The sequence below is a fragment of the Benincasa hispida genome, chromosome 5 (assembly GCF_027475165.1).
Source record: "Benincasa hispida cultivar pf3 chromosome 5, pf3_genome.v1.1, whole genome shotgun sequence".
Lineage (NCBI taxonomy): Eukaryota > Viridiplantae > Streptophyta > Magnoliopsida > Cucurbitales > Cucurbitaceae > Benincasa > Benincasa hispida.
In genome coordinates, this window is record NC_143482.1 from 58,692,060 (window position 1) to 58,708,376 (window position 16,317).

The 16,317-nt window shown below is 36.2% G+C and overlaps 4 protein-coding genes across 4 annotated transcripts; all 4 read left to right on the forward strand.

Annotated features, from left to right (window-relative positions):
- Positions 1 to 1,099: 1,099 nt before the first annotated feature.
- Positions 1,100 to 6,403, forward strand: LOC120077787 (uncharacterized). Its single transcript, XM_039031812.2, has 4 exons — positions 1,100 to 3,121; positions 3,381 to 3,580; positions 4,290 to 4,513; positions 4,718 to 6,403. The coding sequence occupies exons 1-4, from the start codon at positions 1,801 to 1,803 to the stop codon at positions 5,460 to 5,462; spliced, it is 2,490 nt and encodes an 829-aa protein (XP_038887740.1). The 5' UTR covers positions 1,100 to 1,800; the 3' UTR covers positions 5,463 to 6,403.
- A 1,410-nt stretch (positions 6,404 to 7,813) lies between these two features.
- On the forward strand, positions 7,814 to 10,969 carry LOC120078575 (uncharacterized). The gene has a single exon (XM_039032853.2). It carries the CDS (start codon positions 8,325 to 8,327, stop codon positions 9,204 to 9,206), a length of 882 nt encoding a protein of 293 aa, XP_038888781.1. The 5' UTR covers positions 7,814 to 8,324; the 3' UTR covers positions 9,207 to 10,969.
- An 89-nt stretch (positions 10,970 to 11,058) lies between these two features.
- On the forward strand, positions 11,059 to 12,709 carry LOC120077387 (uncharacterized). The gene has a single exon (XM_039031272.2). It carries the CDS (start codon positions 11,681 to 11,683, stop codon positions 12,548 to 12,550), a length of 870 nt encoding a protein of 289 aa, XP_038887200.1. The 5' UTR covers positions 11,059 to 11,680; the 3' UTR covers positions 12,551 to 12,709.
- A 1,317-nt stretch (positions 12,710 to 14,026) lies between these two features.
- On the forward strand, positions 14,027 to 15,566 carry LOC120078741 (uncharacterized). Its single transcript, XM_039033049.2, has one exon. The coding sequence runs from the start codon at positions 14,335 to 14,337 to the stop codon at positions 15,217 to 15,219; it is 885 nt and encodes a 294-aa protein (XP_038888977.1). The 5' UTR covers positions 14,027 to 14,334; the 3' UTR covers positions 15,220 to 15,566.
- Positions 15,567 to 16,317: the final 751 nt, after the last annotated feature.

Genomic DNA, 16,317 nt, shown 5'->3' on the forward strand with positions numbered 1-16,317 from the left:
CAAGCATACTCAATATATGAAGATATATATATATTTTTTTAGTTCAGCAATTGTGGAATAAGATATTTGAACCATCAATTATGATATGACAATTAATTTGTTCTATTAATAGCATTAGATATCTATTACATTATTTGAGATCAAAGGTGATAATCCTAACAATTTGAAATTAGGAACCATTTTTGGATCGAGAACCGCTAATTATCAATCACTAAGACTCTAAAAATCATTCAACACAACTCCAAGGGAGAGTTAGAGAATGTTGCCTTGTGATAGAAGACCAAGAGATAAGAACTAATTTCCAACTCAAGGCTTGAACATTCTACGGAAAAGTTAATTAATTTTTATCTGAACATTCAAGCATGGAAACCTAGATCAAGAATTGCAAAAGGATGGTGATGAAGCTCAGTCATCAACACAAGAAAAAAATCTCATTCCTAAAATTCAAAAAACTAAAATTGAAATGTATAACCTAATGGCTGCACTCTAGATAGTTTCCCAAAATCGTGTGGCACATTCTATATTTTAGTAAAAAATGACAACAATACCCCTATTATTAAATAAAATATAAACAACAGTTTTGAACCATTGACGATTCATATTAAAAGTGAATGAAAAACGAAGGTATATTATTGATCACATCTATATAACACTTTTATTTTTGATAATATGTTGAATGAGGGATCAATCTAATATCAAGATTGATATTGTAGACTATACTTGAACATAATCCAATTAATTTAGGCATAAATTTTTTAACCAAAAAAGCTGAGGTTAATCCTCAAATCCAAATATTGTTTGAAGTATAAAGAAAACAATAATAAAATCTCAAACACATATATTACTTTTGAAAGTAAAATAGATGAATGTTTAAAATCCTAAATGCTAGAGTAGAAATTATAGAAAATTTAAAATATGGTCCACAAAAAATAACGACAATTTAATTACTCACACCCAAAAAAGAAAGGGTAGTAAAAGGAAAAAAAAAAAAAAACAGTTATTTTACAATGAAGGATATTTTCGTAATTTTACGTAGGACGCCAAAAATTTCTCTCGAACCAAACACCCAAATTCCTCTCGTTTCTCGCCCATTGTCCTGCACCAGTCTAAGTTTAGTAGCAATGGAGTTTGGACTGAATTGAAGAATATTTTGATATAAACCCTTGATTAATAAATACCTATTTGATTATAATTCAAAAAAACCCACAAAAAGCAAAAGTTGGAAAAAGGAAAGAAAGGAAAAAGGGGAAAGGAGGATTACAGAATGCTTAACATTACAACCCAGAATTGGGAATCAATGAGATTGTTGTTGTTGTTGTTCCTCTTCATTGTTACTGTAATTTCCAATCCCCAAATATGAATTAATGGAGTTTTAAAATGGGGTTTTAATGGCGTTCAAAAGATTACTCCCAAGAAATAACCTTTCTTTTTTAGCCCACACCGACGCACAAACAAAAAGCACACTCACTCACTTACTCATACAGTTCTTTCTTTCTCTCTCTACTTTCACTGGTACAAGCGGACGACTGACGACAAACTCCGCGCTGGCAAAAGATTCCCTCACCGCCTTCTCTTTTTTGCCCTTTCCTTTCTTCTTCTTCTTCTTCTTCTTCCTGAACCCTAATTGGGTTTTGTTTGTTTTGGTTGTCACTGACACGGTTAAAGAGACAAAGGGGGCAAAAATTTTGCTGGGTTTTGAGGTTTTTTTTGTTTGGAGTTGATGGGTGTGTTTTTCTTCACCTTCTGGTAAAACCCAGTTGAGCAATCAGTGATTTGTTTCCATTTACAAGAGGTGTGTGGATGGGCTGTTCCAGCTCCAAGGTCGATGACCTTCCAGCGGTGGCGCTCTGTCGTGAGCGTTGTGCGTTTCTTGATGAAGCGATTCATCTTAGATACTCACTTGCAGAGGCTCACATGGCGTATATTCATTCTCTTAAAGGGATTGGTCATTCGTTGCATAATTTCATTGAAGAGAGTGTTGTTGTTGGCGTTTCTTCTGGGTCTCCTCTTTCGCCGAAGCTCAATCTTCCTCCTCACCGGAAGGGTGATCCTGTGGGAAAAACTAATGATTCTGCAATTGAAGATTCTGCTTCTCCTCATCATCATCTCTCTCACTCTAATTCCGGTTCCCACCTCCATTTTCACTCTGATTCTGATGATGAATCCGGTTCCCCTCACCATTCCGATCACTCCCCTCCTTTCGACCTGCAGCACGGCGGCCATATGGGTTATATGCTTCCGGATCAAGGAGGTTTAGGTTCATATCCCGGCGTCGGCGGCGGCGGCGGTGGCGGCGGAGGAGGGTTTATGCATATGAATTATATGAGGAAATCAGTGACACCCTCTGTGGTATACGAGCAGAGGCCTAGGAGTCCAGAGAAAGTTTATCAAGTCGGTGAATCGTCGTCTTCTTCAGGTCATTACCCTTATCCTTACTCGAACATGGCTTATAACAATCCTTATCCTTCTTATGGATATCCCCAAGACAGTGGGTATTATGGTGGCTCTGTTTTTCCTCCTACTGCATATGGTTCAATGTCATCTGCCGGAGCTTCAGGCTCGTCGTCTAAGCCGCCACCGCCGCCGCCTTCACCTCCGAGAGCTTCCACTTGGGATTTCCTGAACCCATTTGAGACTTATGACAAGTATTACAATGCTTACACGCCGAGCTGGGACTCGAAGGAGGTGAGGGAAGAAGAGGGGATTCCTGATTTGGAAGATGAGGATTACCAACATGAGGTCGTTAAGGAGGTACATGGGAATCAGAAATTTGTTGACGAAGGCGGCGGCAGTGGCGGTGGGAAGGGTTTGAAGGTACCTGCAGAGGATGAGCGTGGTGGTGGTGATGATTCAAAGACCTCGCTTTACCAAACGAGGCCGAGCGCTGCGGTTGAGGAAGATGCTGTTGAATATGAAGTCCGTATGGTGGATAAGAAGGTTGATAAGGCAGAGAAGTCTGAGGAACGAGGCAATGGTGGTGCATTTAAGGGCAGGCCTGGTTCACGAGATGTCTATGAAGTTGCCAGAGAAATCGAGGTTCAGTTCGAGAGGGCATCGGAATCCGGTAATGAAATTGCGAAAATGCTGGAGGCTGGGAAGCTTCCTTATCAGCGCAAACATGGTGGGTATTCTACCTTAGATCCATTAAAATTCTGGCTACTTCCAAAATAATGTGTTTATGTAAAATGAGATTTGAACATTTCTTTCTGGGATTCTTTTGCTTGATCTGTTAAATTTGAAATTCTTTTTTATGGCCATTGTTTTATTTATGGATGCTATGTTAGAATCTTTTCTGTTCTTGAGCTGCGCTTTTGCTCGTGTGTACCTCTTTTAAGTTGCAAATTGATGAATGAACTGAACCTACATCTGGATTCTGGCAGTTTCATCAAAAATGTTGCACGTTGTTGCTCCTTCGCTATCAATGGTAGCTTCCCAACCTTCTACTTCAAAGAGTGGCGATCCTTCGTCGTCTGGTGCTGAGTTAAGTTATATTGAAGAGTTTGGGATGGCCTCTGGAAATCTGTCTTCTACCTTGAGGAAGTTGTATCTGTGGGAGAAGAAACTCTACAATGAAGTTAAAGTATGATATACTAATACCACTTGATTTCCTATTCCATATGTTTGTCATTGCTTTCTCTGAAGTTAAACTACTCTGCCATTTGGGTTCCTTTCAAAGTTTTTGAATGATTTAGGTAAACCAGATCATTTTGACATCATACATTGCATTATTGTTATTTTTTATTATTGAGATGTGGGGCCCACTTCTTTCATTATGCTGATGGCTTACCTTTACCCCACCAGTGTCCAGAGAGGCTTGGTTCATGTATTGTATTTGAATATATATTAGCCTAGTTGTGCAGCTATTTTAACCTGTGACCACGTTGTTTTTTTCTTTCAATGTTGTCTTCTGACTTGGGAAACCAAAATTTTCATTTGAACAGTTACCAGAGAAAATACAACGAATCTCCATTTAGTGAAGGGGGCCAAAAAGAACAAAAAAAGAAAAGAAAAAATCTGCCCAGTAATGTGGACTGTGGACTGTTTAGCTGACTGTCATTTATTGAAACTCTAGGATGTAATCCAAATCTCAAGTTTCAGAAAATACATTTGTTGTACTGAATGATTTTCTTTTGATGCTTTCACGGTTTCAATAATTTAGATATATTGATTGGGTTTACAATCTTGTCATTGAGATTTAAATGTTTAAAGACATGAGAGCAGTTCTGTCTTTCTATATTCTCTGGTGATTTCGGTAGTTTGTCCTAATGAGGGTTGAATTTTCTTCTTAGGCGGAAGAAAAGATGCGGGTAATTCATGAAAGGAAATGTCGAAAGCTGAAGCGCTTAGACGAGAAGGGTGCTGAAGCTCATAAAGTTGATTCCACTCAAGCTTTAGTGAGGAGCCTATCTACCAAAATAAGAATCGCCATTCAGGTGGTTGACAAGATATCCATGACAATCAATAAGATTCGGGATGAAGAATTATGGCCACAACTGAATGAATTAATTCATGGGTACGTCTAAGAGCTTCCCATGTCATGCCAAATTTCTGGTTTTTTTTTTTCTCATATCATGACCGTGATTTGGGCGTCTTCTCATAGTTATTCTTGAACTTTTCCAATTGAAGCAGAGATGGTTTTACTATTTGTTTTGTTCCTTTCTCATTGAAGCTGATTTGGGCGTCTTCTCATGCTAAATGTCAAATACTTCTATTTCAGATTAACCAGGATGTGGAGATGTATGCTCGATTGCCACCGTGCCCAGTACCAAGCAATCAGTGAATCAAAAAGTTTAGGTCCCATTGGATCTGGTAAAAATAGTAGTGAAGCGCACCTCGGAGCAACCAAGGAACTTGAGCACGAGCTTCTAAACTGGACAATCAGCTTCTCTAGTTGGATCAGCGCGCAAAAGGGGTATGTTAGGGCCTTGAATAATTGGCTTCTAAAGTGTCTACTGTATGAACCTGAGGAAACGCCAGATGGTATAGCTCCCTTCTCTCCGGGAAGAATAGGTGCACCGCCGGTATTTGTGATCTGTAACCAGTGGTCACAGGCTTTGGATAGGCTATCCGAGAAGGAAGTGGTTGATTCTATGCGTGTGTTTAGTATGAGCGTGCTTCAAATATGGGAACACGATAAACTAGAAATGCGACAGAGAATGATGGAGAACAAAGATTCGGAGAGAAAAGTTAGAAACTTGGACCGAGATGACCAAAAGATACAGAAACAAATTCAGGCATTGGACAAGAAGATGGTGATGGTTTCTAGAGATGAAAAGCGTCTCTCTGCTCCTGGAAACGCTGTGTATCAAAGTGAGATGAGCAATAGTAGCCTGCAGTCTAGTCTGCAACGGATTTTTGAGGCCATGGAGAGGTTCACTGCAGATTCCATGAAAGTATACGAAGAGCTTTTACAACGAAGCGAGGAAGAAAGGTTGAATCGTGAGCAGGAAAAAGTCCTATAAGGCTTTCTTTTTTCTTCTGAATGATGGAATCTTATTTTCTCATTTTGATAGTGATTTGGGTAATCAAGCAGCAGCTTCCATCAATAAAGATTTCAGAGAGTGGATGATTTGATGGACCCTTTAGATGTTGCTTTGGATATATGGAATCGTGCTACTTCATCTAGGTGACGTGTTGTCATATTCGATCGATCGAGCAACTGATGGTCTTGATTATCGATGATAAAATGCTAGCGAGAAAGCTACCATTGGTGCCAAAAAATTGATTCCCAAAGTTAACTTGAACCTGCTCATTTATTCCAAATGTTCAAGAAATGAAAATTCTTAGCTCAGTCACTGTGCTACCCAAAGACAGACTCTTGCCCCTCCGGCCAAGGTGAAAAGATGACAGACATTGTGTGACTACTCGTTTTCTCTTGAGCTGGTTCCTTGATAGAATATTAAGTGTAAAGGATGCTGCACTGGGTATTTGAGACTTAAGCTTCTGGCAAGCCATAACTCGAATTCTTGGGGCGATGTCTCAGAAGTCCCTGGCTTTGGGTTGTTTTCACAGTGATGCAGCAAAGTCATGAAAATGACACAAGATGAAGAAGATAGATATGTATTTCTCTTCAGTACTTTTTTTTTTTTTTTTTTTTTTTTTTGTAATTTTATTTTCGGGTTATTTTTCTGTATTCAATTATTGTACATAAAAAAAAAAAAAAACCATTTTTGATACCACCCTAGTCATATGGAAAAGCCTTCTTAACTATGATCGGGAAATTGGGAGGATTGGCAAATTGTGTCACCTCAATTTTGTAAAAGTAGAGAGAGTATCTCACAGATGCTCCTTTTTTCCCTTTGTTTCTTTAATCTCTCCAACTTTTACTCACTATTCACTAATGGTGGCCTTTTCCAACCAGTAGTACTTGTTCATCTTTAGTGTATATTCTGATTTAGCAATCTCTTCTTGTCTTGGCCCAAGCTGTTTTCAAGTGGATTGTTACGGTTAAATATATACATGTGAAAAGGTATTATGATACTACAAAATTTATCAATTCCTGTTCTGGAAAATTAAGACTGTTTAATAGCCATTTGGTCGTGTTGGGTAATCATTTAGATTTTAAATTTTTTTATTGTGTTTTCTTACATTTTTCTTTAACATACGGATGAAATCAAACACGTTTCCTTGACTTATTGTATTACATTTTGAAAAATCTTTTAAGAATAGAAAAAATGCCAATTATTAGCATAATTTACAAAAAAAAGTAAAATGATTAAAAAAAAAAGGTGAAGTGTATTGGCCTCTCATGATAGACTATGCAAAAGAGAATCCAATTATCCAATTATCTATGAGAGATAAACTCGAATCTTGCAATTTAAATTCTTGCCTTTAAATTGTTATACTAAAAAAGAAAAAATTGATAAAGAATTACTATTAAATAGCATAGATAGTAATACTTTTGCTACATTTAAAAATATTTTTACCAGTTTTATCATTTAATATAATTATTCAATTAAAAACAAGGATGTCATTAACGATAAAGTAATTAACATTAAAATTAATAAAACAGTTAAATTCTTGCCTGCTCTTCATCATTATCATTATTCATTACTTACCTCTTTTGAGCAATGATGGGGTTCAGCTGAAGTACACTGTCCACCTGCCATAAAGACTTGTCAAATGTTGAAATGAGGGGGTTTTCCCCCCTCCTTTTTTGGTGAAATATCCCAAAGGTGAAAGGAAAAAAAAAAACCTTACCAAGTGAGCAACCTTCTAATTTTTTAGCAAGAGTGGAAATTTTGAAAGTGAGTAGTGAAAAGGTTTATCAAATAAATTTGTTTCTTAAACAAATAAGAAACAGAAATAAAAACAAAAAATAAGAATGTTGTTAAATAAGTTGTGGATCCAAATTTTGGATTTTTCTAGCATAAGAATATCTATTTTCCTATGTGTATAAGTTTTGAATGTTAGGGAGATAAATATTTGTACATCTCTATAATGGTACAATATTATTCGCTCACACTTTAAATCTACTAAAACAAAAATCTCAATTGAGATGTTACATAGTTTTCTTCATTTTTAACAAATATAGGACTATGTTTACATAAGTAGCTTTGAAGAGCCAGATTGTTGGGCTATCTCACATCAGTTACAAAAGATACAAAAACCTCACCTTTGGACTCAACTTTTAACATGAAAACACTCATTTGACATCAATAAATTATATCAGATATATGTAGTTTTTGGTGGAAACAGAACTTGTTGGAATTGAAATCAAAGGCATACATGAACCAGCTTATCTAAGTCCTCGAACAAGAACAGACACAGGAAAGACATTAAAGCTGTCATCTTTAAAACATATTAATGGTAATCAGATCTCATTTATCAAGAACATTGCTAGATTCATCAACAAGTTGATTACTTTCTGTGTGTACATGTAGAGAAATAATGAAGAAGCAGAAAGATATTACAAATTCTGTTTACTACATAAAATGCCTGTAAGCTATGGAGGAGACATGCTTTTCTGCTTAAGAGAACCATCCAAGTTTTCATGGCTGTCTTTCAGTAAACTAATCGCCTTTCTAAACAAAAGGGACATATTAACAGGTTACAGGGTAGCTTTTAACATGGTGGAAGGGAGACAAAGCAGAAACATTGCTGATATGATGTTGCAGATCATATTACAATCATATAACTTAAGGATTTTATTTTATTTCTCCAGCCTTTCAATAATTCAGTTGAAGGTTCCTTCTGCCCCTTGGCCTTGGTTATATAAATTTCCCTGATGCAAGAAAGTGATCATAAACTCAACTTATTCAACTGCTTTGTAATTCAATAGCTAGGCCTTTGTGTCTTCTCAAGATTTCAACCAAGAAAAAAAGATGGATGCTTCTGCTATGAACCCGAACAACTCTCATCATGTTCGCTCAAACAGCTTGCCCTCAAAGCCACACCCGTTCATCGAACAAGTTGATGAACAGTTATGCAGATTGGAGGAGGCCTCAGAAGCTACATCTTCTTCTTCTGAAATATGCCATAAACTAAATGGCCTTCAGGATTTGCATGATTCCATTGATAGGTTGCTTTTGTTGCCTCTCACAGAACATGTTTTTGTTGAAGAGAGCTGTGAGAAATCGTTTGACGATTTACTTGAAGGATCTTTCAGAATCTTGGATTTGTGTGACATAGCTAAGGATGCATTGTTGCAGACAAAAGAATGTGTCCAGGAACTGGAATCGGTTTTGCGCAGAAGAAAGGGAGGTGAAATGTTCATAGCAAGTGAGATTCAGAAATGCTTAAATTCTAGGAAGTTGATAAAGAAAACAATTTATAAAGCCTTAAAGGCAATTGAAAGAAAAAGTTGTGAGAAAAGTCAAGCCACTTCAGCAATTGTTAGCTCGTTGAAACAGGCCGAAGTAGTCGGTTACAACGTTGTCAAATCCTTGTTGTCTTTCCTAGCAGGACCCAAGCTTCCATCAAATTCAAGCCGTTGGTCTCTTGTTTCCAAGCTTGTACAATCCAAAAGGGTAGCTTGTGAAGTTGAAGAAACAAGTAGAAATGAAGTGGCACTGGTTGATGCTGCATTACAATCGATTGCCAGTCAAAAAACAAAGAAATCTGATTTCCTTGTTCAAGTTGACAATTTGCAGAGCTCATTGAAGGTATTTGGTTCAAACATTGAAGAACTTGAAGGCGATCTCGAAGCTCTATACAGGCGCCTTATTAAAACTAGAGTCTCACTTCTCAATATCTACAACTACTAAGCCTGAAATTTCAGATAGTAGTATCATGGCCAATCCCATGAGAATCCAATTTTGGCGACTGTAAAAAAAAAAAAATAGTAAATATACAAACTTTATTCTCAACTTATGGCTTCATGCGTGGTCTTCTTGGTTTCTAATTTTTCTATTCATCAGCAATAACTTAACTGTTCCAATAATGAGTCCTGATAAACTGATAAAAGAAAAAGAAAATAGTTAAAAAAAAAAAAATAGTAATCATCAAGTAAAATTTCCTATGGCTAAAGTTCTAGTGAAGTCATAGTTTGATTGATCAATTAAAGTTGGAAATTAAGTACCTTGCATCTGCATCATTGCCAACTATTAAGATTCTAATTGTCTCAACAATGGCATAAACATATTCAAATGGTAGACTGACTTCATACGGCTCAAGCTATAATGATAGGCAGACTGTCTCTTATCTTCATGACAGTTTGATCTAATAATTTGTAAAATAATAAGAGGCTAAAACAGTTCTAAATAATGGGGTTTTGGAGGGTAGTCGTTTTGGATCTTAGCATCTCTTTCACCATAACCAATCCATTAAATGATTGATTAAACAAATCAAGTATTATTTTTGAGGGGCACCCACCAAAGACCAATGCATCATATGTAGTTTTCAATACAAATATAATCATGCAAGTGATTTGATTTCATAAAATATGTTCACAAAATCAAAGTTATGCACTGCAGCATCCACAATCGAACCATTAAGTTGAATAGATTAATCAGAAATGAATTTTGAACCCTTCTGAAATCAAATAACTCTGCTACAATAATCTGATTACTGCTTAAAATATAGAAGAAGTTGATGTATGTGCATGTGGGCATGACCTTAACTAATAATGTAAAGGTGAAGATATTTTACACATGAAAAAATTTGTCAAGACATCTCGTGGGGCTTCATATTTTATGAATTGGCTTGACGTTATAATAGCAGGAAGGTAAATGTGAAAAACAAGGGTATGATTATTGGACATTCAAGTGAATGATTTATGAGGTAAATACCTGGTGTGGGAGGCATGGCAAGAAATTGGCTACAATATCATGTGATAGTGAAGATAGAAAGTTCCTGGAACTTTTCACACGTGTGCATATGGGGAGGAACCTTCTTTTCTGAATTAAGACATGTTAAGTTAAACTAGTTTATTTATGAGTTGGAATGTTGGTGGAGACTGGAGATCATGAAACATTGCTGGAATATTGCAATGGTTTTAAGATCCAAATCGAGCTGGACTTACGACACGATAGAGAAGGACCGCGATTACTTAATCTTGATGTCGTATAAGCAGAAAAAACTAACCACCACGAGTTGACTTAGTGGCATTGGGGCAAGTGAAAAATATACAATGAGACTTCAAAGAGTGGGATATTTAAGTTGTATGATTTTTTTTTATAACCAATATTGTAGGGTTAAATAGTTGTCTTGTGAAGTTAATCAAGATATGCGTAAGACATTCATAATATATTCTATTAAAGGCAAAAACTGGGGAGTAGATGAAACACATGTTCAACAAATCACATTGTTTATTAGCCTCTTACACAATGTCTTTCTTCAGGCAAGCATGATTTGTCTCTCCAACTCAAAAGCCAAAATGATTGCTCAAACAGCTTGGCCATAAGATTGCTATACTCAAAGCAGTAGCCTTTGGATTCCAATCATGCTTCAGGACTCAAAAAGTTAAATATTGGTTGGGTTATGACAGATACAAAGGACAAGCAAAAAAAAAAAAAAAAAAAACCACAAATTTATGTGGTTCACTAAAGGTATGTTAGTTATATCTTGAGGAGCAATATAGTATAAAATATAGATTTGTATGCAAGTAAGGGTTAGAGGGTTCCTATATAGACGTTGTACTCGATCATTTGGAGCGCCAGATAAGAGATTCATGGCATTTGAGCTTAAAGTAGCCTGCACTCATGGAGCAGAAATGAAATTTTGAAGGAAGAAAAGTGTTCAGTTAAGTGCCAGTTTCAAGTCAGGCAAGAAAAACCTTTGTTTTTAATCAACATTGCCTCTTTTAAAGTGAATAATTTCAACTCTACAAATGGAATTGCAAGCGTGCACTTGTGTGTGTTTATGACTTTCATGAATAAGACAAGGCCGTCACTTGCAAATACCAACAACTAATGGATCTTTCAAACAATATCAAATTAAAAAAGGCACATAATTGAAAAAGATGCATTCGTGTGGTTATAGAGAAAATACAATGAATGCCGGTAAGTAAGGACCTGGTTGGAGGGAGACATTGTTTGGACATATCTGAGATGGTGATGAAGCATCCATATCTCAATTATACTGCAACATACTTTTTAAAACGAGGTTGAGAATCCCCTTGTTTCTTCAACCCTGTTATATATACTACCATCATTGCCAAACCATGAAGCCAAATTGAAATTGTTTGACTGATCGGTAATTCAATACTTTGGCTTTTGTCTTCTCTCATCACAGAAGGAAGATGGATGCCTCTGCTTTGAACCGAAGAAACTCTCAACATGTTCGTTCAAAGAGTGAGCCTTCAAATCCACACCCAATCATCAGCCAAGTTGATGAGCAACTGAGAAGATTAATGGATTCTGAAGCCATATCTTCTCCATCATCTTCACTATGCCACAAACTTGTTGCCCTTCAAGATTTGCACGATTCCGTATTGCTTATTTTGCCTCTTTCCCAACAAGCTCTGGTCCAAGTGAGTGACAAGAAAGTGTTGAATGACTTACTAGAAGGATCTCTCAGACTGCTGGATTTGTGTGACACAGCTAAGAATGCCTTGTTGCAAACAAGAGAATGCACACATGAATTAGAGTCGGTTTTGCGTAGAAGGAGAAGTGAAATTGGTACTTCTAGTTCACTTAAAAAATGTTTAAGTTCCAGGAAGATGATAAAGAAAGCAATCCACGAAGTCTTGAAGGGAATGGAAAGCAAACAATTCAACAAAGATAATGGAAGTTTCTACTTTGTCAACCAGATAAAAGAGGTTGAAGCAGTCACATACCACAGCATAGTATCCTTATTGTCCTTTATAGCAGGACCAAAGTTGCCAGCGAAATGGAGATGCTGGTCTTCAGTTTCCAAGCTTGTGCAATCCAAAAAAGTAGCCTGTGTAAGCGAAGAAACAAACATAAGTGTTGTAGAAAGATTGGATTTGACATTAAGTTCAATTACCAATCACCAAACTGACAAGGACTTCCAAATTCAAGTTGAGGACATGCAGAAGTTGCTGAGGGATTGTGGAGCAAGCATTAAGGAAATTGAAGAAGAACTTGAGGGTCTTTATAGGTTCATAATCAAAACCAGAGTTTCCCTTCTCAATATCTTCAACTACTAAATGCGAAACGTTCGACATGTCCACCACGCTTGGCAATCACAAATTTTGAAAAGAGCTAAACAACCTGAGGATGTTTGTGCTCGAATGAATATGCATAAAAATGTATATACGATACTCTATTTTTAGTGTAATGAAAAGCCTCTCACAACACAGCTAAAATCTGAGTTTTGTCCATTCTTCTTCCACAATATAAAGGAGCAGCAATAATCCATATCACTTTTTTTGCATTTGAAACTGCAATCATTTTCATATCCAACACCGATCTGGGGGGAGAAATACACTAATCTAGGGGTAAACACAAGCACAATAGAAGAAGTAGAGCCAATTACCTCTAGAGGCCATTGAATGACTAAGGCTCATAACTTGATAAATAAGATTTTAGAAAAAACTTCCATTTCTTGTAATTTGATTTATTCAATCTTTTATAGCATGAAAATATAAAATTACTTATCACTGAATTCAAGTCCAATTCACTAGCAGAATTGGATCTCTTTTATTATCTTCCTGGTTCAAAGTTTTTAAAATTCAAATCTGAAAAGTATTCAAAGTTTCATTTCCAAATAATGAAACCTTCATAACTTTCAGGATCTACATCATCTTCAAAGGTTTAATTCTCTAATACCAGTTATAAGAAAAATTAGCAATCAGACTATAAATAAAGTAAACAGAAAATAATAATTAGAGTATTGGCCTCTGTTCCCAGAGCAAGCTAAGAAATCTAATTAAAGCTGAAATTTTTATAAGACTGAGATAACTACAAGTAATAAAAGGATATAATACAGATTAAGTTAATAAGAAACAAAATAGTTGAGGATAAAATCTTGCCTGTGCCTTCTAATCATTCAAGAAATATCATTACTACATCTTTTCTACATTGATCGTGTTCAGGACAAGTAGAATCTTTAATCTGAAAGCAAATTGCTACCATACCATTCAAATGTGGGAATCAATTGCTTCTTTGGGTAACTAAAGCAAGTCTAAAAGAAGGCAAGAACATGAGCAACTGGACGAAAACCTCATTATGAAGCTGGAAACTTGGGAAAACTGTCCTCTTGGTTCCAAAATTTCTGATCATTCAAAAGTAAATGATTCAAACAGCATAATGACTTGAACTAGTCAGGTTGTTGGTTATCTCATATCAATTGCGAAAGAAATTATAACCTCATCTCTTGACTTAGCTTTTACAATTAGAAGACCCTTTTGACACCAATATATATATTATTAGAGGTAGTAGTTTTTTTGGGAACTAAACAATTTGGGATGAGGTCATACATCAAGAAGACTGTCTTATAAGTCAAGGGAAAGCTTTTCCACTTAAACTATGAAGAGCACTGAAAGATCTATCAGGAAGTTCATTTTGAATTGTGTGTTTATTGAGAAGGAATGAGGAAACAGCAGCATATTATATAATTCGTTTACTACCTAACATTGATGCCTGAAAGTTGTAGAAGACATGCGTGGTGTGCAGAAGAGCTACATGCATGGTTTACAAAGAATATGATAAAAGGATAGCCAGCCTTGAACTTGGTGGAAGGGAGACATAGCAGGAACATTGCTGAGATGGTGTTTCAGGTCCAAATTACAATCACATGGCTTCTGGAACTTATTTAATTTCTTGAGCATTTTAAAAATGAGGTATAGGTTTCAACTGTTTCCTTGGCCTCGGTTATATATAAGGATCCCTAAACGCCAGAAAATGATCATAAACTTAACCTATTCAACAGCTTTGCAATTCAAAATCTAGGCCTTTTTTCTTCTCAAAAAATTCCAATCAAGAAAAAAAGATGGATGCCTCGGCCTTGAACCCAAGAAACTCTCTTCATATCCGCTCAAACAGTTTGCCCTCAAAGCCACACCCGCTCGTCGAACAAGTTGATGAGCAATTGTGTAGATTGAAGGAGGCCTCAGAAGCTACATCATCTTCCTCATTTGAATTATGCCATAAACTAAATAGCCTTCAAGATTTGCATGATTGTGTTGATAGGCTGCTTCTGCTGCCTCTCACCCAACATGTTCTTGTTGACGAGAGTGATAAGAAATGGTTCAATGATTTACTTGAAGGATCTGTAAGACTCTTAGATTTGTGTGACATAGCTAAGGATGCATTGTTGCAGACAAAAGAATGTGTCCATGAACTAGAGTCAGTCTTGCGCAGAGGAAGGGGAGGAAAAATGTTCATAGAAAGTGAGCTTCAGAAATGCTTAAATTCTAGGAAGTTGATAAAGAAAACAATCTATAAAGCCTTGAACACAGTTGAAACCAAAAATTGTGAGAAAAATCAAGCCACTCCAGCTATTGTTAGTTTGTTAAAACAGGTAGAAACCGTCAGTTACAACATTGTCGAATCCTTAATGTCTTTCCTAGCAGGACCCAAGTTTCCATCAAATTCAAGCCGTTGGTCTTTGGTTGCCAAGCTTGTGCAACCCAAAAGGGTTGCCTGTGAAGTTGAAGAAACAAACAGAAATGAAGTGGCACTGGTTGATGCTGCATTACATTCGATTGCCAGTCAAAAAACAAAGAAATCCAATTTCCTTGTTCAGGATGACAATTTGCAGAGCTCATTGAAGATGTTTAGTTCAAACATTCAAGAAGTTGAAGGTGATCTTGAGGCTCTATACAGGCGCCTTATTAAATCTAGAGTCTCACTTCTTAACATCTTGAACTACTAAGCCAAAAATTTCAGATAGTAGTATCATGGCCAATCCCATGAAAATCCATTTTTGTAGACTGTAAAGAACGCAGTAAATATACAAACTTTATTCAATGACTTCTGGCATAATCTTCTTGATTATTGGTTTCTTACTTTCGCACAACAATAGTATCAATTTGCAATAACCATATTTCTGCTCATCAAACCGTAATAACTTTAATTGTTCCATTAATCAGACAAGATGAACTGATGGAAGAAAAATAACGATAAGATAAATCACAAAAATAGTGATCATCGAGTAACTTTTTTCTATGGCTTACGTTCTAGTGTAATCATAATTTGAACGGTCAAGTAAGGATGCAAATCAAGTACCTTCAATTTGATATATTGCCAGCTAATAAGATTCTAATTGTCTCAACCGTGGCATGAAAGATTCGCATAGTAGTTGACTTCATATGCCTCGAGCAAAAATGATATGCAGACTGTCTCTAACCTTCATGACAATTTGATCTAATAATTTGTATAATAATATAGAGAGCAATCAGTTCTGGATATTGCCACATCTTGCAGAATAAACAATCCAACAAATGTAGATTAGCAAATCAAGTTTTCTTTTTTAGGAGTACCCAACAAAAACAATGCAGTATATTTAGTTTTAAATACAAATATGATCCTGCAAGTGAATTGATTTCATAGAGCTCTTTTACATAAAGGGAGTTTACTCGGGAGCATGGACAATGGTGTCATTGTGTTGAGTAGATTAACCAGAATGAAGTTTAGGCCCTTCTGAAATCAAACAAGTCTGCTGTTATGATCTGATTCCTGCTTAAAATATAGAAGAAAATGATATATGGCCACGGGGATATGACCTTATGTTAATAATGTAGAGGTGGTATCTTTTAATTTTTTAATCTCTCTCTCTCTCTCTCTCTCATCAAGACAACTCGTGGGCTTCATATTTTAATGAAGTGGCTTGACAAACTATATAAGGAAGATCCATGTGAAAAATAAGGATATGATTATTGACCTTTCAAGTTTATAATTTATGAGGTGATAATGAAGAAAGAAGATTCCTCAAGCTTCTCATACGTGTGCAGGTTCGGAGGAACCTTCTTGT